The sequence below is a fragment of the Caretta caretta genome, chromosome 25 (assembly GCF_965140235.1).
Source record: "Caretta caretta isolate rCarCar2 chromosome 25, rCarCar1.hap1, whole genome shotgun sequence".
Classification (NCBI taxonomy): Eukaryota; Metazoa; Chordata; order Testudines; family Cheloniidae; genus Caretta; species Caretta caretta.
In genome coordinates this window covers 10,992,733-11,012,985 of record NC_134230.1, presented here as the reverse complement: position 1 = coordinate 11,012,985, position 20,253 = coordinate 10,992,733, and the positions used below count along the sequence as shown (strand labels likewise).

The window sequence follows — 20,253 nt, the reverse complement described above, 5'->3', positions numbered from 1 at the left end:
AGGAATGCAGTGCCCTTCCCTACGGCAGAGGGGACCCTGCCAGCCAGTGCCTGGAGAACCCGGAGGACCGGCCAAATTACAGAGCCGGCATGGCCAGGGTGCAGCCCCAAACAGAGGGTCATGAAGGGAGTCTGGGCAACACCCAGGGTGGGGGCTGCGCTTCCAGCAGCTGGGGCAATGTCCCAGGGTCACCCGCCTGCTGGCTGCTGGGCAGGCCCATTGCCCCAGGCTCGCCCCTTGCTCCAAGCCCCTTAGCTTCGTCTGGGGCTGCTGCAGCCTCTGCCCCATGCCTGTGCCTGGAACTCTGACCCACCCCAGCCAGGCCATTACTATTATCCGGGTCACATGGTATGACCTGGGTCCCCCCCCCCCATCCTAGACCACATGGTACGGTCCTTCTCCCTTGTTTCCTTCCTCTCAAGGCAGCCCCGGCCCCGCCCCTCGCGCGCGCGCGACCCAGGCGCGCGCGCGCGCGCTCTAGAAGCTCGGCGCGCGGGCGCGCGCGCCCGCCGTCGTGGGTGGAGCCAGCGAGCGAGCGAGCGGGCCGGGCCCTTCCCCGCGGCATGGAGGCGGCGGGAGGCGGCGTGGCGCCCATCAGAGCCCCGTGAGTACGGGCCGCCCCCGCCCCCACTCGCCCGGCCAGGCCTCAGCGCCGCCCCACTCCTGGGCCTCCCCTTCCCCCGCCTCCCCAGGGACCCCCCCCGATCCCCTTCCCCAGGGACCCTCCCCGGGGTCCCCTTCCTCCGCCTCCTCAGGGACCCCCCCTCGATCCCCTTCCCCAGGGACCCCCCCCGACCTCCCCGGGGTCCCCTTCCCCCGCCTCCCCAGGGACCCCCCCCGATCCCCTTCCCCAGGGACCCTCCCCGGGGTCCCCTTCCTCCGCCTCCTCAGGGACCCCCCCTCGATCCCCTTCCCCAGGGACCCCCCCCGACCTCCCCGGGGTCCCCTTCCCCCGCCTCCCCAGGGACCCCCCCCGATCCCCTTCCCCAGGGACCCTCCCCGGGGTCCCCTTCCTCCGCCTCCTCAGGGACCCCCCCTCGATCCCCTTCCCCAGGGACCCCCCCCGACCTCCCCGGGGTCCCCTTCCTCAGGGAACTCTCCTTCCCCCCGATCCCCTTCCCCCGACTCCTCAGGGGACCCCCCCGACCTCCCAGGGTCCCCTTCCCCCGTCTCCTCAGGGACCCCCCCATCCCCTTCCTCCGCCTCCCCAGGGACCCCCCCTCGATCCCCTTCCCCAGGGAACCCCCCCGACCTCTCCAGGGTCCCCTTCCCCCGCCTCCTCAGGGGACCCCCCCGACCTCCCAGGGTCCCCTTCCCCCGTCTCCCCAGGGACCCCCCCCGATCCCCTTCCCCAGGGATCCCCCCCGACCTCCCCGGGGTCCCCTTCCTCAGGGAACTCTCCTTCCCCCGTCTCCTCAGGGGACCCCCCCCCCCGACCTCCCAGGGTCCCCTTCCCCCGTCTCCTCAGGGACCCCCCTCGATCCCCTTCCCCAGGGAACCCCCTCAACTCCCCCCGATCCCCTTCCCCCACCTCCTCAGGGACCCCGCCTCCCCAGGGTCCCCTTCCCCAGGGAACCCCCCCCCGGGGTCCCCTTCCTCCGCCTCCTCAGGGACCCCCCCCTCGATCCCCTTTCCCAGGGACCCCCCCCCGACCTCCCCGGGGTCCCCTTCCTCAGGGAACTCTCCTTCCCCCCGATCCCCTTCCCCCGACTCCTCAGGGGACCCCCCCGACCTCCCAGGGTCCCCTTCCCCCGTCTCCTCAGGGGACCCCCCCCATCCCCTTCCTCCGCCTCCCCAGGGACCCCCCCTCGATCCCCTTCCCCAGGGAACCCCCCCGACCTCTCCAGGGTCCCCTTCCCCTGCCTCCTCAGGGGACCCCCCCGACCTCCCAGGGTCCCCTTCCCCCGTCTCCTCAGGGACCCCCCCCCGATCCCCTTCCCCAGGTCCCCTTCCCCCGCCTCCCCAGGGACCCCCCCCTCGATCCCCTTCCCCAGGGACCCCCCCCGACCTCCCCGGGGTCCCCTTCCTCAGGGAACTCTCCTTCCCCCCGATCCCCTTCCCCCGTCTCCTCAGGGGACCCCCCCATCCCCTTCCTCCGCCTCCCCAGGGACCCCCCCCCGATCCCCTTCCCCAGGGAACCCCCTCGACCTCTCCAGGGTCCCCTTCCCCCGCCTCCTCAGGGACCCCCCCCCCGATCCCCTTCCCCAGGGACCCTCCCCGGGGTCCCCTTCCTCCGCCTCCTCAGGGACCCCCCTCGATCCCCTTCCCCAGGGACTCCCCCCGACCTCCCCAGGGTCCCCTTCCTCAGGGAACTCTCCTTCCCCCCGATCCCCTTCCCCCGTCTCCTCAGGGGACCCCCCCCCGACCTCCCAGGGTCTCCTTCCCCCGTCTCCTCAGGGGACCCCCCCATCCCCTTCCTCCGCCTCCCCAGGGACCCCCCCTCAATCCCCTTCCCCAGGGAACCCCCCCGACCTCTCCAGGGTCCCCTTCCCCTGCCTCCTCAGGGGACCCCCCCGACCTCCCAGGGTCTCCTTCCCCCGTCTCCTCAGGGGACCCCCCCATCCCCTTCCTCCGCCTCCTCAGGGACCCCCCTCGATCCCCTTCCCCCGGGAACCCCCTCAACTCCCCCCGATCCCCTTCCCCCACCTCCTCAGGGACCCTGCCTCCCCGGGGTCCCCTTCCCCAGGGAACCCCCCCCCGGGGTCCCCTTCCCCAGGGAACCCCCCCCCGGGGTCCCCTTCCCCCGCCTCCCCAGGGAACCGCACCACCTCGCCCTGCTCCCCTTCCTCAGGGAAACCCCCCCATCCCCTTCCCCCTCAGGGAACCCCTCCCCCCAGACCTCCCCTTCCTCCCCCTTTTCAGGGAACCCCGCCCCCCCCCGAGACTTTCCCCCATTCCTAGCACCCTCTCTCCTTCACAACACCCATTTCCTGTGCTACCCTAGGAGCGTCCCCGTCCCCCCATCCCCAGCATCCACCTTCCCCCACTACCCCAGGAGCTACCTGCTCCCTTCATGCAAACTGGTTCTGGCCTTTGGGTGCCTGACGCTGGTCGATGGAGCCCTCGGTGCGGCAGAAGTTGGGTGGCTTTGGGCCGGGTGCTCTGGGTTCCCAGGCCGGGGTGACTCACTTGGAAAACCATATCGCTCACCTCGTCTGGAGGGGGGAAAAAAAATCAGTTATTCGGTTACTTGGTACTTAAAAGAAAAGAATCAGCAACAGAGGACCTGCCACGTTGTTAAAATACCACAGTGCCTTTCCCCAGGCTGCCCTCATTACAGATGGCCCCTGCAGTCCCCATCCCACCACTCATCCTGTTTGACATTGTGGGTTGAGGTAGTGGCCATTCAACACCCAGCAAATATCAACAGGAGCCTTTGACAGAGACAGTATCTGAGTTTGCAGGAAGGCTCATAAGAGGCCTTGTAAAGTACGGAGAGAGCGCAAATACGGGAGAACTGGGAAACGTTACTAGCCTTGTGACTGTTGCCCTGGATGAGTTAAGTTACTGTCCTCAGCTAACCAGTCAGTTAGTGGAACCTGTGGGAGACCACAGCAAGCTTTGAGAAGTTACGTGTTTAAAAGTCAGTACCTAAATAAAAATGGCTAAATTTTCAGAGGTCATGAGTGCACTCAATTGTCATTGAAGTCTGCAAGAGCTGAAGGTGCTTGGCATTTCTGAAAATCACACCACTTTTATTTAGGTGCCTAAATATGGATTTTTGGTCCACCCTTCTGTTTTAGGATACCACCCTAAAGTATCCTCAAATGTTCGGTTTATAATTCTGCCCCACCTCCATTAAGCAATCAGTCTTTTGTCAGTTTTGTGAGTAAATTTTTCTATTAACAGTGTAGCCTAGAGTCCTCAGTCAAAGATTTGGGGTCCTGTTGTGCTATACGCTGTACGGATTGTTTAGCCTGTGGGATTGTTTAGCCTGCAGAAGAGAAGAATGAGGGGGGATTTGATAGCTGCTTTCAACTACCTGAAAGGGGGTTCCAAAGAGGATGGCTCTAGACTGTTCTCAATTGTAGCAGATGACAGAACGAGGAGTAATGGTCTCAAGTTGCAGTGGGGGAGGTTTAGATTGGATATTAGGAAAAACTTTTTCACTAAGAGGGTGGTGAAACACTGGAATGCGTTACCTAGGGAGGTGGTAGAATCTCCTTCCTTAGAGGTTTTTAAGGTCAGGCTTGACAAAGCCCTGGCTGGGATGATTTAACTGGGAATTGGTCCTGCTTTGAGCAGGGGGTTGGACTAGATGACCTTCTGGGGTCCCTTCCAACCCTGATATTCTATGATTCTATGACAGTCTCTGCCCGAGTAAGCTCACAATCAAGGATTATGACAAAACATAATAGGTGGAAGAAATGGACAAACTGGGAGGAGGAGGAGGAAGTATCGATAAAGGTGGCACAACTTGCATAAGTGGTCACTTATGACAAGTTTCACTGTATTTTGCTGCTCTCTGTAGAAGATGCTAGTAATAAAGGTAATCTGTTCTACTTACAAAGGTGCCCATCCTGCTTCCTTAGTTTTTCAATGGTAAAGACCTCTTTCCAACCCCAAAGATCTACCCCTGGAGACGAGGAATACACTGTACATCAGGCCGCATCTTTAATGCGGAGAGTTCAGAATACATGCTACAGGCCACAGCCTGCATCACACTGGCTTAATCCAAGTGGCTTGGGAGCTCTTGTGTGTACAGATTCCATGTCCATACTGAACATGAGGCAAGCTATAAACTCCCGTATTTTTTTTAATATATGGCACACTTTGCTTACACAGCACAGTTGGGGATTCTCAGTGGAGCTATTTCCTTCACCAGTTATCCCCCTATTCTTGTATAAGGGGAAGAATACAGTGGAAGGGGGACCTGAGTTCTGTGGTAGCTGATCTTCTGGATCACCTGGCATCAGCAGTGCAAGTTAGAGTAGGACCCCTCTAACTGCCCACTGTGTCTTGTCATAGCTTCAGTGTGGTGGAGAACTGGGGCCCTAACTTGGTTTTCAATAACCTTGTAAGCCCAATGTCTGTAGAGCAGATGAAAAGACGAGCTCAAGAATGATCCTACTTCACGTTTTGCTTTGTGGCATCCCTGTGGTCAGAAAAGTTAATGCTGGTTTTAATTTCCTTTGTGTAGAATATGCTTCTTTCAGTCTGCCTATTCTTTCATCAGTAAACTTTGCTGTCTAATGTAACACATGTCAAATGATCAGTCAGTTTAATGAGAGCACTCTCTTGCTCTGTAGGTATCTCACCTCGAAAGAACAGTTCCATGCATATCTCAAAGCAGAAAGGGAATCCAGGAATCAGGAAAACAATCAACATGATGGGGAGGAAGATTCTAGTAGCAATGACCAGACAGAGCCTCCAGCAAAACAGATGAAACTAGATGGTGGTGATCAAGTTAGGAAGCAAGGAAGCCAAGAGGAAGTTGTAAAAGAGGAGGAGAAGAAACCCCAGGAACGGAAGAGAGCCAGAGGACAGAATAAGAGTCGGCCATGTATGAAGCCAAATCACTATGAAAAGGACAGGCTGTGCCAGTCAGTAATCCAGGTAAGTGGCTGGCCTGCTATGGTTGGCAACTTCAGGTTCTTTAGATAAGAATCTCTTTAGCTGTAAAACACCTAGCATGCATTTGGATTCCTAATAATATGGCATGAATAAGCCATATACTTACCTATGGAATGGATGTTACTTATTCTCAGGTGGGGGTAATTCAGCTATAAAGCCTCAGAGAGATTGCACTTTATTTAGGCCTTGTCTAGTCCTGTGGTTTTTGTGCTGGCACAACTCCTGCATCCCCCAGTGTAGATGCACTGCAAGAAGGTAATAAGGAATATGCACTAGTGCAACATATCCCCATAATAAGTCACTGGGGTCAGTTGTATGAGTGCAAGCCCCATTTTGCACTGATCCAGTGCGTCTACATTAGCAGCTTGCATTGGTGAAGTTGCATTGATGTTTTACACTGATGCTAGTTTCTCTAAACTAGACAAGCAATCAGGAATGGTCAGAGTGTGTGTAACTGAAGTCCATGGAACTCTTCCTGGAAACAAAGCTGACACACACAGTAAAAATGAGCCCATTTACATAGAATGGTTGTTGGTAGTTTTACATTGAAAGTGTTTTGTCATTTAAGGAATGTGCAGAGAAGTGCTACTTTGGCTCACAGTGCCGCTTCCTGCATGATGTTGGGGAATACATGGCTGTGAAGCCCTCAGACCTCGGGGATAGCTGTGTGCTCTTCAAGACCTTCGGAAAGTGCATTTATGGAGTCACATGCCGCTTTGCTAGGGCGCATCTGGGGGAGGACTACAGGAACATCATTAATGAGGACCTTGTAAAGCAGTGGGAAGGGAAACCACTGGTGAGAAACAGCCTCAGCAAAGAACTCCAGCAGCGACTGCGCAAGAAGAAAGTTTGCTTTGACAAATCCAGTAAGTACCTTAGTCACTTGGGCAAGCCCAGCAGCGCAGGCAATGTGGGAAACAAGGCAGCAGGCAACTCAACGGGGCAGAAGAGGATGACAACCTGCACAGCAGCCAAAGGGAATGTAGAGGGCGTTGAGGTCAAACCTCCTGGAGAGGAGGCACCAGAATGTGTCTCAGTGTCAGAGAAGGGAGAAGCTCCTGAATCAGTGGTCCTGCAGAGTTCCTGCCTAGCAGATGCATCAAAGGATTCCACCCCCAAAACAATAGGCCCGGTGACAGATGAAGATGTTATAAAACTGCGGGCGTGTGAGAAAAAAAGAGTAAGTGCTAAAGCTGAGGATGGGGTCCTATTCTGTGGGTGCGTGTGGTAGTGGGCAACAATCAGGTGGTTTTAAAATTGCATTTGGAAAGCCTCAGCTAGGGTGACTGGCAATCTTGGCTGAGGTGAGTGTAATTGAGGTGCCGGTGAAGCACTCCTTGTGTACATGCCCTTAGTCCTTGGTAGAGGAAAAGTATTTCTGGTTCTGCATTTAAACAAGAAAAAGGGTTTTAACTTGTTGAGTCATATTGCAGTGGAGGTTGGTATCTCAGACCCCTAGTGAAGGGAGAGGCCTCAGTACAGAGCTGTCTACTGTGATTAGAGAACTCCTAGGTCTCCCATCCGAGCCTTTGGTTTAAAATGTATTTTCAGTGATTCTCTCTTTATAAACAGAGTAACCCCAATTATCCAGCCTGTGAGTCAGAAAACGGCTGCTGCCCCCATGTGCGGTGGCAAGCATCATACGTTGCTCTCCTGCTTATCCAAAACCCCTTTATCCACTTCCTCCAAGTTTTGTTCTCAAATGTGGTTAGATAGTTAATGATTTGGATCTTTGAAGGTTGTGATGTTAATTGTCATTTTGTAATAAAGGCTTTTCAGGTCCGCTGTTTCAGAAAAACAAACACATTGTCTTGCTCATGTGAAAACTACCTAGTTGTAGGTGCTGTTAGCGCTTCCTGATCTGAACTTGCCTGGCAAATGCCTCAGGATCTCCAGGAGGAAATGTACCCAGAAAGGCTGTCAGGCTAAGAAAAAAAATCCTTTTTTTTTTTTTTTTTTCAGAAAAACCAGCTCTCTTTTCTCTCTCTCTTGTACCATCTACCATTACTAAAATGTTGTTTTCCCCATTTCTATAGCTCTTTCACTTCACTCAGCTAGGGCAATGCAAATAGACGGGTCAGTTTAATTTTCTAGTCCTCCTGCCCTAGGGCAGTGCTGCAGTGTGGGGTTTCAAATGCTGCAGAGGAATGCTTAAATTAAAAAAAAATACAGTTTTCATGGAAACTAAAAGGAAACATGATAAATTCTGTAAAAGCCAAACTCCCAGAGTCTCTAACTGAAATTCCCCACTTGGCCTTCGCTATTTGAGCTCTTCTAATATGCCTTTCCTGTCTTTGTTTTCCAGTTGGATATCCAAGGCAAACTCTACCTGGCTCCCTTAACAACGGTAGGTAGAATAGTTCTAACAGAATTATTCTCTTTTCCCCACTTGTGAAAATTGGCTGTAAAACCACTTGGATGGGACAAGTTCCTCACATGAGTGGTGCAGGTGAAAAATGTTGCCAATATGTATCCTAACCCTCTCCGGTTGCTCTGGGTTTCAGTGTGGTAACCTCCCATTCCGGAGAATATGCAAGCGTTTTGGAGCGGATGTCACCTGTGGCGAAATGGCTGTGTGCACAAACTTGCTCCAAGGCCAGTCATCTGAATGGGCTCTCTTGAAGCGGCACTACACAGAAGATCTCTTTGGAGTGCAGGTCCAGTATAGTCACTTCAGCAAGGCGGGAATCCAGAAACAACTCATGTATTTCTTACTTGTGGGAAACATCACCCACTGGGCATCTGCAGGGAGTAACTTTCCCTGTGGGTGAACTGCCCTTTTGTCTTTGAGCTGAGACGTGGGCATTTCTTTTGGAGAGGTCAGCTCATTTTGACTGAATCGGTTCTGTTTTCCCTTTCAGCTGGAGGGAGCATTTCCAGACACTATGACCAGATGTGCAGAGCTTCTGAACCAGACCATTGAGATGGATTTTGTAGACATCAACGTTGGGTGCCCAATAGATCTGGTGTATAAGAAGGTAACATTTAACAATATCCTCCATCCTTTCTCTGAGCAGGTGTCTTTCCTTTGCTTTACCTCCCAATCCCTGGTCTGTTCACAACACAACTTAAATGTTACCATTGCCTGTTCAGTCTAAGGACCATCATCTCTACACACAGAGTAACCTTCTCGATTCCAGGGCTTGTTTCAAATGACTTCATAGCAAATGTGTTCATCTTACAAACAACATGATGGCTTTTCTAACGGTCAGCACTGCAAACCCAGCCTGGGATCTGAAAGTCAAGCTTAGGTTTATTCTGAATCCTGCAGCATCTCGGCAACAAATCTTCAACTGGAACCTAGGTCATAGAAAATAAGGGCAGAAGGGCCTCTTAGATCATCTAGTCTGCCCTCCTGTACCGCACAGGCCATGGAGTTTCAACCAGTTACGCTTGTAGGGAGCCCAGTAACTTGTGTGAACAATTAATACTAGTTAGTTCTGTTGCTGGTGTGCAAGCCGGGCCAGAATGCAGCTTCTGCGCTGCAGGCCGAACACACTAGTGAGAGCTTATTTTGTCAGTGACCTCAGCAGCCCCAGCCCTAAATTCTACACCAGGGGCAGATCCGTTGGAGAGGTGCAGTTTGCAGAGGGGCTTGTCTGATCATTGTCACAGTTTCAGGGTTAACTGCACCTTTGACACCCCTCCACCCCAGTTTTCCTCCAGGACTTCCACTTAGGTGACAGCTAGGAAGCCTGAAACCTTTTTCTCAGGTGGACACCTGTGGCTCTTTTCCTCCAGACAGGTGTTCAGGCTTGCAGTCCCTCTGTATTTCACTGAGATTTCCCCAGCACATCTGGCTGGGGTCCAGCACCTGTGGTTAGCCTTTTCCCCGGGGTTTCCACAGTGTATACCGGTTATCAGTCAGCTGTCACAAAGCAACCAACCTTTACAGCGCAAAAGACATTTATTCTTAGGGCAAAAGCATTACAGAGAAAACATATTAAAAAACACAATAAGTCCCTATCCACATCCTAAAAAGCTTACCAGAGGTCAGCCACCAGTCTTATGGCTCTTTGGGCATGGCAAAGTGTTTCTAACCCTTCCACAAGGCTGGGGACCCCTTGTGTGCAGAAGGTCCTGTTCATTTGCTGAATCAAAAAGGCGGCCCTGTGTCAGTTTAAACTCAGCCCTTTTATACCAAAAGCCCTTTCTTTGTCTGTTGGTCTCTGGAAAACCCAGTACGTGTGAGCCACTTGCAGGGATGGTCCAACCTCTTTGCTTTACTCGCCTTAATCACCCACCACTGGTTTTTAGTTCCTGGAGGAACTGTAATAGTGCTCCCCCCCCCCCCCCCCCCCCAAGTTGCATACAATCCCCGGCCCACAAGCCATTCCTGTGCGTCCTACAGTACGGTCCCCCAAAGCTACAGCATGCAGTTGCTATCTGTCAAGCTTGACTGCACTTCAAGATAAAAGTGCAGATATTCTCCAGTTTATACAAATGAAAGGCAGCTGTCTGGTTAGTTTCAGCAAGGTTCTTGGTTAGGTGAAAATACAAGGATCTCTGACTGTGCCTGTTTTATCCCATAGGGGGGTGGATGTGCCTTAATGAACCGTTCCAACAAGTTTGAACAGATAGTCAGAGGAATGAATTCGGTGAGTACCAGGCATACCCTGGCTGAGAAGAACAAGCTTCCAAACAAAGCTGTTTTGTCTGGTTTAACTTTACTCCTCCCTCTCTGTAGGTACTCGATGTTCCTCTGACAGTGAAGATAAGGACTGGTGTGCAAGAAAAAGTCAACCTAGCTCATAAAGTAATCCCCAACATCCGGAAGTGGGGAGCTTCCATGGTCACGGTATGGGCCCCTTTCTGTGTTTGATGTCAGGAATTTGGCTAGGATCTCTGGTGCTTTGTCTGTCTGTCTGTCATCATTTAAGTACATCTAGTCCAATAATCCTTTTGGTAGTGACTTTTGCGTGATGCATCAGGATAGAGGCATGAACCCAGCCATCTGTGCAAAGTTGTATTGTGAGAGGAGGAGATGCTTCAGGGAGGGACACATTATCATTAATACCACTCTGGTCTCTGTCCACATTAATAATCCCTGTGGCTTCTTGCTCTAGCTTGCAAGCACTGACAATGTTATGTTTGTTCATGATGTCTTTTTGGATTCTGCTAACCAGTTCCCCTACTGTTCACTACAGCACTGACCTCTGCAGATTGCTTAGGTTCTGTGCTATCAATGCATTTCACTCATATCCACTTTGAACTTGTTGCCTTTCTTGTAGCATCTCACCCTAGCTGCTTTAGATACTTGGTGAAGTACTAATGGTAACTCTTCTTTCTGTTAGCTTCATGGCCGATCTAGAGAACAGCGTTACACAAAGGTTGCAGACTGGGAGTACATAGCAGAGTGTGCTAAATTAGCCAGCCCAATGCCTCTAGTTGGTATGTTTCTCTCTGCTGATTTTATTTTTTTAAGCTTTTTAATGATTAGGTAATTTTAAAAGAGCTTGTTTCTCTGAAATGTGATCTGTGTATGGTTAAAATATTACTGGTCCGATTAATGTAAGATCCATCCGCCCCACAAACTTGCATCTCCTTCAGTGAGATTGCCTTCGTTATTTGTTTGACACAGTTAAGACAAGACACAGGAGCACGTTCAGTGGGGGGGGAGAAGAGTGAAGCAGAGACAGAACTAATGACAAATCCCTAAAGTGATGTCAGAGAGGCGATAGATCGGCTGTCGCCAATAGTGGTTGGCCACTTAGCTTAAAGTGCAATTCTGATCTGAAAAATTACCCAACAGTTCTACTGTGGTGTAACTCCATTCAGGTCAATGAACTGACAGCTGAATCTCCTCCATGATCCCCTGGTGTATTCCAAGTCTCATCGACCATTAAACTCCTCTTAGTGTTGTGGAGCCACGAGGGCTTGGGCAGAGCAAGCTGTAGTTCATTCCTGTTCATAAATAGTCAGTTGAATTTTTGTCTAACACAATTCTGTTCTCATGCTTCTGAAACCCCAGGGCAAGATAGAGTTGCACAGGTGTAACAGAGCTGAATTTGAAAGTTACTGATGGTAGAACTTGACCTGTAAATTATTATTTACACACACGTGTGTGTGCATGTCAGTCACCACCACTTGGGTCTGAGAAACATGGCAAATAGCGCTGCAGCCGTGAAGGGCGTTCTTCTCTGTCCCACCCCGCCCCAAAGACTGTGCAGTGAGGGTCCGATAGGAGGCGAGCCATAGTGATTTTCCATGGCTTAGGGCGCTGTTGGATTCACTGCCCAAGCCACAGGCTGTGTACTACACTTTTACTGCCCTATGTGGACCTTGCTGGACTACGTTAACATGCTCTAGGTATCTAGAGCTAGCCAGCAGGATTCACGCAGGGCGGTCAGAATGCAACACAGCCTGGGGCTTGGGCAGTGAAGCCAGCGCCCCAAGCCCTACTAACAATCACCGTGGCTTGCCTCCTCTCAGACCCTCACTGCTCAGTCTGTGGAGGAAGAGAAGCCAGAGGGGCAGGAGGAGGCAATGACAGAAGAGAGGGAACATACCAGAGGAAGGAGAAGAGGAGGAGGATCATCCAGGAAGGAGGTTCAGGCCCAGCACTGGCCAAGGTAATTAAGGGCCATAGGAGGGCAGCTTTCCTAGGGTTGATCCTCCCCTTCTCCCTGTTTGAGGGTGGGGGTTAGGGGGTCCTTGCCCTCCCCTCGACCATAGACAGTGAGGAGAGAAGGAAGAGTTCCCGGTTTCTCCGGGGGGGGTGGAAGGGAAGGGGTCCAAGAAACCTCCCTAATTTTTTTAAAAACATTCTAAATGTCTCAAAGGAAGCTTGGCATCTCTGAATTGTTGGGCAGTGATGCACAAGGCAAAAAACCTATCATGACCCTCAGGTCCCAGGTTGAATTTTCAAGACTTGGCCGTTAGAAGGGGGGGAACCACCACACAACACATCCTTTTGTAAAGGGAATAAATTGAATCTGTAGCACCTGAGTATAAACATGGAGCCCCCCCAATGCCATTTTACAGGATCACTTTTCAGATAAGGGCACTTTTGAGTTTCATCCTGTGCCATTTCATTTTGACCTGATCTTGTGTGCCACTCTGGCCTCTCTCACTCTCCCACACAGGAAATGGAGATATCTTGTCCTATGAAGATGCTAATCGAGCCATGCAGACTGGCGTTTCAGGAATTATGATTGCAAGGTAAGTGGCTGCCTTTCCTACTTACTTTTGTTTGTGAGCTATATTGGAAACAAATAAAAAACAAAAAAGCCAGTGATAAGCGTTTCCTCCTTGGCAAGGCTGTTCTTGGAGGCTTGTTGTGTATCTGGTATAAGATAATGGTGTAGCTTTCAACTCCATCTATTTGCTACTTCTGGTGTAGCCTTTAAAAGGAGGCAACATCAGTTTACAGAGAGCTGAAAAGTCTCAAACTGGATGGAGGTGTAAGCAGAAGTGCATGGTATTGCAAATGATTCGCAGCCAAACCAGACACTTGTGCACATGATTTGGGTGACACTCCTGTTTAATCTTTGGGGTAGAAGCTGGTGCTGATAGGGTTGGCATAACTCTTAATCAACTAGCAGGTTGAAAAAAAAACGCAAGTCTCTTTAGCTCCAAAGCTCCAGCTTCGATAATCTCTCTCTGATGTAGCAAGAGGGATTAAACTGGTTCTGACATTGGACTATTTAGAAAAGCTGGACGTGCACAAGTCCATGGGGCCGGACGAGTTGCATCCAAGAGTGCTGAAGGAACTGGCGGCTGTGATTGCAGAGCCATTGGCCATTATCTTTGAAAACTCGTGGCGAACCGGGGAAGTCCCGGATGACTGGAAAAAGGCTAATGTAGTGCCAATCTTTAAAAACGGGAAGAAGGAGGATCCTGGGAACTACAGGCCAGTCAGCCTCACTTCAGTCCCTGGAAAAATCATGGAGCAGGTCCTCAAAGAATCAATCCTGAAGCACTTGCATGAGAGGAAAGTGATCAGGAACAGCCAGCATGGATTCACCAAGGGAAGGTCATGCCTGACTAATCTAATCGCCTTCTATGATGAGATTACTGGTTCTGTGGATGAAGGGAAAGCAGTGGATGTATTGTTTCTTGACTTTAGCAAAGCTTTTGACACGGTCTCCCACAGTATTCTTGTCAGCAAGTTAAGGAAGTATGGGCTGGATGAATGCACTACAAGGTGGGTAGAAAGCTGGCTAGATTGTCGGGCTCAACGGGTAGTTATCAATGGCTCCATGTCTAGTTGGCAGCCGGTATCAAGTGGAGTGCCCCAAGGGTCGGTCCTGGGGCCGGTTTTGTTCAATATCTTCATAAATGATCTGGAGGATGGTGTGGATTGCACTCTCAGCAAATTTGCGGATGATACTAAACTGGGAGTGGTAGATACGCTGGAGGGGAGGGATAGGATACAGAAGGACCTAGACAAATTGGAGGATTGGGCCAAAAGAAATCTGATGAGGTTCAATAAGGATAAGTGCAGGGTCCTGCACTTAGGACGGAAGAACCCAATGCACAGCTACAGACTAGGGACCGAATGGCTAGGCAGCAGTTCTGCGGAAGAGGACCTAGGGGTGTCAGTGGACGAGAAGCTGGATATGAGTCAGCAGTGTGCCCTTGTTGCCAAGAAGGCCAATGGCATTTTGGGATGTATAAGTAGGGGCATAGCGAGCAGATCGAGGGACGTGATCGTTCCCCTCTATTCGACATTGGTGAGGCCTCATCTGGAGTACTGTGTCCAGTTTTGGGCCCCACCACTTCAAGAAGGATGTGGATAAATTGGAGAGAGTCCAGCGAAGGGCAACAAAAATGATTAGGGGTCTGGAACACATGAGTTATGAGGAGAGGCTGAGGGAGCTGGGATTGTTTAGCCTGCAGAAGAGAAGAATGAGGGGGGATTTGATAGCTGCTTTCAACTACCTGAAAGGGGGTTCCAAAGAGGATGGCTCTAGACTGTTCTCAATGGTATCAGATGACAGAACGAGGAGTAATGGTCTCAAGCTGCAGTGGGGGAGGTTTAGATTGGATATTAGGAAAAACTTTTTCACTAAGAGGGTGGTGAAACACTGGAATGCGTTACCTAGGGAGGTGGTAGAATCTCCTTCCTTAGAGGTTTTTAAGGTCAGGCTTGACAAAACCCTGGCTGGGATGATTTAACTGGGAATTGGTCCTGCTTCGAGCAGGGGGTTGGACTAGATGACCTTCTGGGGTCCCTTCCAACCCTTATATTCTATGATTCTATGACAGCACAAGTGATTTTGGGGCCTGGGGCCTTTTTCTCTTATCCCTGATCAATTTGGCCCACTGGCCTCTCTCTAATCTGTTTGAGAATTGACTGTCCCTGCTACAGAAGCAACTTCCAATTTCATTTCTCAGATCCCAGCCTTAGAGTAATCCTGATGATTAACCTTATGTTCGCTCTGCCCAGACTCTCACTTCTATGAGCTCTTGTGGTTAAAGAACAGACCTGAGCAGGGAATAAAACCTTGATCTAGTTCTCTGGCATCTGCTTCCTGTGTGACATTAGCTCAGTCAACTTCTCTGGGGTTGTGTGTGAATACAGACTAACAGCTGCTACTCTGAAACCTCTGAGTGGAATTTTCTAAAGGTGTAAGGGATTTAGAAGCAGCCTTCCTAATACAATTACATGCCTGAGGGATGAAAGGTATTAGTCAATTTAAATATACTCACACCTCCTGTTATCCCTGAAGTTAACTAGATGCTAGTACAGGATTGCTTCATGTTCTGTCTTGGCTCTAGGCAGGCTCCTGGAGTATAAATAAATAGGGCAAAGGGGAAAATAGTTAGGGCTTAGTTATTCCCTCACTTGCAGGGGTGCAGCATCCAGGGAAATCAATGGCAGTTGATCATGCAAGAGGAGAGAATTAAGCTCTAAAGGTAGGTCAAAGTGAAAGCCAGCAGATTCCCTGAAAAGGTTGGATTGTCTTGTTCGTGGTCAGATCTTCCTGCCAGAGCTGTGTTTGTAGGAGGCTTTAACTAGAAAATGAAATGCACTCTTCCTGTGCCCACTGGGAGGTAACTCAGTAACGCAAATGTTGTCTGGCCGCAGTCATCTTGTGTCTCACATATACAAGTCTGTAGCTAAACTTCAGTTTTATAGCTGGACAGACTTTCTTTGGTTACAAACATTTTCCTTTCTGATCCGATCTTGTCTGACCGCAGAGGAGCATTGATCAAACCTTGGATTTTCACTGAAGCTAAAGAACAGCGACACTGGGACATCTCTTCCAATGAAAGATTAGATATTCTCAAAGACTTCACCAACTATGGCCTCGAACACTGGGGTTCAGATACCCAGGGGGTGGAGAAAACCAGGAAGTTCATGCTGGAATGGCTGTCCTTTTTGTGCAGGTAACTTGCTTTCTCAATGTCTTTGGATAGAAAGCTTTTTCTTGCCGGGTCTCTGCCTCTACTGTAATATTTTGTAGAATAATAAAATTCAGTGACATTTAATATATGTATTTGCATTGCAAGGTATATTCCAGCTGGCTTATTGGAGTACCTACCTCAGAAAATCAATGAGCGGCCTCCTTACTACATGGGGAGAGACTATCTGGAGACCTTAATGGCAAGCCAAAATGTGGATGACTGGATTAAAATAAGGTAAATAGCAAACAGTTGTCATAAAATAGACAGTTGGTCATAGTGATTTCATCCTGCAACCTAATATTCAAATACCAGATGATACACAATCATACTGGCATGGAAGGATCATGGGAACTTCAGGTGTTAGTTTATCCTGCCTTCTCTGCCCACCTCCCAACTCAACATGAGACTTCTGTAGGGCTGGCTAGGATCATGGTCTACTTCCCCAACACAGTAAGACTGACTAGAATGGTGCAGTACCCTCATTTCAGTAGGTTTTCAGTTAAGCCTTGTATTGCCATATTACTCTCTCCTTGTTTGTATGTGCCCCCAAGTGCCTCTATTGTGATAAGTCTTATCTGAGATGCTAATATAAACCCAGAGGAATTGACAGTATGCTTCCCAGACAATGATTTGAAGGTTACCACCAAGGAGGAAAACTGATTTTTCAAGATTACTGACCGCACAGTATCCAGTATATTAATCTGTCTTGCAGTAGCATGTAGGAACCCCAGTCATGGGCCAGCACCCCTTGTGCTAGGTGCTGCACATAACAGAACAAAAAGACCGCACCTGCCCCAAAGAGCTTCTAATCTAAGTAATTCCACAGCTTGGGGAGTTGCTGGACTTTCCCCTGTAGGTTTCCAGAATTAATGTTACAGACTTTAGGAGACTTTTCTTGCATCCAAAAGTCTACAGACACTGCTTGAAAAAATGACTCTGCAGACTTCAGGCCCCAACTGAAATGGCATTCTGAGTGTGTAGCCAGCGGCTTTGTCCCATCCCGTGGAAACAGAAAAGCAGCAAAAATGGAGCATGGCTGCAGCTTCTTTTGAGGGGGGGCGGCAGCACTAATCTGTGTCCTTTGCGTTAGTAATGGAAACAGCTGCCTACAACCACTCAAGTTACTAGAACTTCTGTACATTTCCACCAAGTTTTGTGAATGCCGTTTTCTGAGCAGAACCTTGCAGCTTCAGTATCCAGTTAGCTCCTTTGTGCTATACTGTTCACTGGAAGTACGAAAACATTTTAAAAAGAGTTATTTTAAGTCTCTTTGCACTTTAATAAAATATTTGTTACCTTCAATGTAAAATAAATAAATAGTAGTACTAGCCTGCTTCCAGAAGTGTGGTTATAATGTATACAATGTTTGCTCTGCATTCAGGTAGCTTTATATTCATGCTATAGGTCTATAGTCTGTTGGTACGTAGTTGCTCACTCTACTGGATTTCACTGCCTACATGTCTTGTGGAAAAGGCTACTGCATTAGTAAAACATGGGGGGGGGTCTTAAGAATTTTGGTTGTAAACAGTTTATATACAAAACAAACCCTACTGTTCCTTAATGTGAACTTTTAGTACTTAAATATATCATTTGAGTTCTGTACTATTGATAGGCCAGATCCTCAACTCCTTTGAAGTCAATGGGGCTACACAGATTTACACCAGCTATGTCATATTACACCAACTGAGGGATCTGGTTCTTAACATATGAGTACCAAGTGTGTCTAGCTCAGTGTAAGCAGAAGGAAAGGTGGGATGGGGAGATTCAAGACGCATTCAACTTAGTGAGAATAAGGCACCTGAAAGTCAGTGGGAGTTAAGCACCTAAATTGAAAATCTACCCCTTGGTCCCTACTACAAAGAGGGCACAGCCTACCACAGAGTGTATGGTGCATGGTTGGATGTCAGTGTGAGGTATTGTCAGACTCTGAATGTATTTGAATACAAATCTGTTTTGTTTCAGTGAGATGCTTTTGGGGCCTGTACCTGCAAACTTTACCTTTCTGCCTAAACACAAGGCAAATTCTTACAGATAGGACTGATTGGAAGAGTCCTTAAACAGACACAGTGAGAGAAGGCAATAGCAACATGGATTATCTGCCTCTGGCTGCTGGGAATTAAATAAAATTTTATTGTTTTTTAATGTCTAGTTAATGTTTGTCATTATATGATCTGATAACTGGACAAGTGTCACAACTTGGCCTGTTCTGGCTGAGAAAGCTCCCCATCTTCTGTCTGAGGATCTCTCTAGCTACAATACTTCTGTGGTCTTCATTACCCCTAGTTTGAGAACTTCAGTCTTAAATGTGTTTAGCTCCCAGGAGGGTGAGTAGCTTTTTTTATTCCCTTTTATAGGTGGGAGAAACTGAGGCAGAGCTGCCAAATGGCTTGCCCAGGTTGTCACAGGAAGTCCATGGCAGAGCAGGGGTTTGAACCTGGATCTCTCCAGCCCAAAGCTAGTGCCCTAACCACTGGACCATCATCTCTGTAACTTTTGTGTCTTCTCCAAAGCCTTCTCATGGACTTTGGTGCAAAAATAAAGTGCTTGGTGGTCAGTGGCTTGCCTCACTTCACCACATGAGCTTTCTTATACATTTGCATATTGTACATCGTTTCTGTAGCAGGTGTTGATAAAAACCTTGAGGGTGTGGTCACTAGCATCAATGCAGCCTTGCTTAGTCCAGCTGTGACACACCCCTTCAGCCATTTCACAATTGTTCTTTTTTCAGTAAGAATGTAAATTGGCTCAGCTCCTCTAGGAGATTTTTTCACATTGATATTAGACACCTAGAGGAGCTGAGGCAATTTACATTTGTACTAAAAAAAAGCATGTTTTATGAGTGGCAGTTGGATTAATACAAACCATTAAATAACCTCAGTCTCCCAGGAGAGCCTTCCCCTTAGTCTCTTCAGGTTTTATTCAGATTTGTTAATTTTGACACATTCAATACATTGCACAAACTCCCAGCAGGATACAAATAACTCTCCCAAATGCATTTTGTGGAGAGCGATAAAGATTCTGCACTTGGGATTTGAACAGATCTGTCAGTTGTGTGGGCTAGAACAGAATCGAGCTCATTCTCCCCCTCTGTCATTGGGTCTGCAGCTCTAAACATGAGTAAAAGCCATAGAAATTGATTCTAGCCAGTCAGTTTGCCACATATGACCCTAAATCCATATCTAGAGCAGATCTCTCTGTTCAGAAGGTGCCACTTTTACCTACATCCCTTCCAAGTGAAGGAGTCTCACATTGATGTTTGTGTACAAGGAGTCAGTAAACACTCTAGAATTGGCATTGGGCTGGCTCACTTGCATGGAGATTGGATTGTAGTGGGAAAGGTGAGTGCAGTTCTAGTCCCCTGCTCTCATCCATACAAGCCATGTGCTATACCTATGCAGAAATTGCAATGAGTAAGGCAACAAATTTGGATACAGGTGTGGTGTTCCTTTGAGGAAGTGGTGTTGACCCCTCTGGGTTCCTCTGCCTTTCCAGAGTTACTTCTAGAAGGGTGTTCACGTGCTCCTTTTCCAAGGAGAACTACAGTTGAATGCATTACCCTTAGTACATATTTAATCACTATGTACAGAAGAGACATTTGGACCAGAGAATTTACATTTAAGAATGCCAGTCTTCACTGCAGAGATGAAGACCTAAAATTAACCTGTTATGATGGCTACTGTCTGAACAAGCTTTGGATTTTAATAATGTTCCTGTGCCCTGTTAAGATAAAAAAATTGGATTTTCAAAAGCATTTAGGCTCCTAAGTCACTTAAGTCCTATTAACTTTCAAGGCCTGGACTCCTAAGTGCTTTTGAAAATCCCCACCAAGACCCTTAACACCATAAAAGAGCTGCACAATACCTTGATTAGCTCCACACCCGTTGGTCACTTCTTACCTTGAGTAAGTCTGAATTAGACTGTGGACCCAATTTTTCCATTATTATTTTCATGGGCTACACTGTGCCAAATTAGTAAAAATGCTCCAAACTCAGACTGGAGTTTTCCCCCCCACTCGCTTTGCATAGACATAAACACCACATGCAAGCAAGTAGAGAATCAGGCCCACAGTATTCACATGCAGATGTGAAGCAGTGGTGAGCTTTTTCCAGAGAGGCTGAACACTTGGCAGCTCCCAGTGACTTAAATTGGAGTTGGGGGTACTTAGCACCTTTGAAATTATGGCCCTGTGTTCACCTGTAGAGTTGTCTAAATAAACTTTTCCTGTTCTCTAGGGTCTTCCAGCTGCTTATGAGCTGGCATATTTCCATATCCTTTTCAGGCAAGGAAATGAAATGTAAATCATTGTCCATGGTGACCAGATTGTAG

The 20,253-nt window shown here is 49.1% G+C and overlaps 1 protein-coding gene across 2 annotated transcripts; it reads left to right on the top strand.

Moving 5' to 3' along the window:
* Nucleotides 1-479: 479 nt before the first annotated feature.
* DUS3L (dihydrouridine synthase 3 like) lies at nucleotides 480-18,523 on the top strand. Of its 2 annotated transcripts, none has more exons than XM_075123155.1 (13): nucleotides 480-604; nucleotides 5,250-5,556; nucleotides 6,143-6,754; nucleotides 7,880-7,921; nucleotides 8,079-8,231; nucleotides 8,436-8,552; nucleotides 10,107-10,172; nucleotides 10,262-10,372; nucleotides 10,869-10,965; nucleotides 12,660-12,735; nucleotides 15,721-15,909; nucleotides 16,033-16,161; nucleotides 18,282-18,523. In XM_075123155.1, the coding sequence occupies exons 1-13, from the start codon at nucleotides 564-566 to the stop codon at nucleotides 18,415-18,417; spliced, it is 2,076 nt and encodes a 691-aa protein (XP_074979256.1). In that variant the 5' UTR covers nucleotides 480-563; the 3' UTR covers nucleotides 18,418-18,523. The 2 variants fall into 2 exon arrangements, with proteins under 2 accessions (XP_074979256.1, XP_048687141.1); XM_048831184.2 differs by lacking the exon at nucleotides 18,282-18,523 and adding an exon at nucleotides 17,890-18,069.
* Nucleotides 18,524-20,253: the final 1,730 nt, after the last annotated feature.

Coding starts and splice junctions, on each gene's coding strand:
- DUS3L (XM_075123155.1), top strand. CDS start 564: ATGGAGGCGGCGGGAGGCGGCGTGGCGCCCATCAGAGCCCC. Junction 5,557..6,142: donor TGTGCCAGTCAGTAATCCAG/GTAAGTGGCTGG, acceptor TTGTCATTTAAG/GAATGTGCAGAGAAGTGCTA. Junction 10,373..10,868: donor GGGGAGCTTCCATGGTCACG/GTATGGGCCCCT, acceptor TCTTTCTGTTAG/CTTCATGGCCGATCTAGAGA.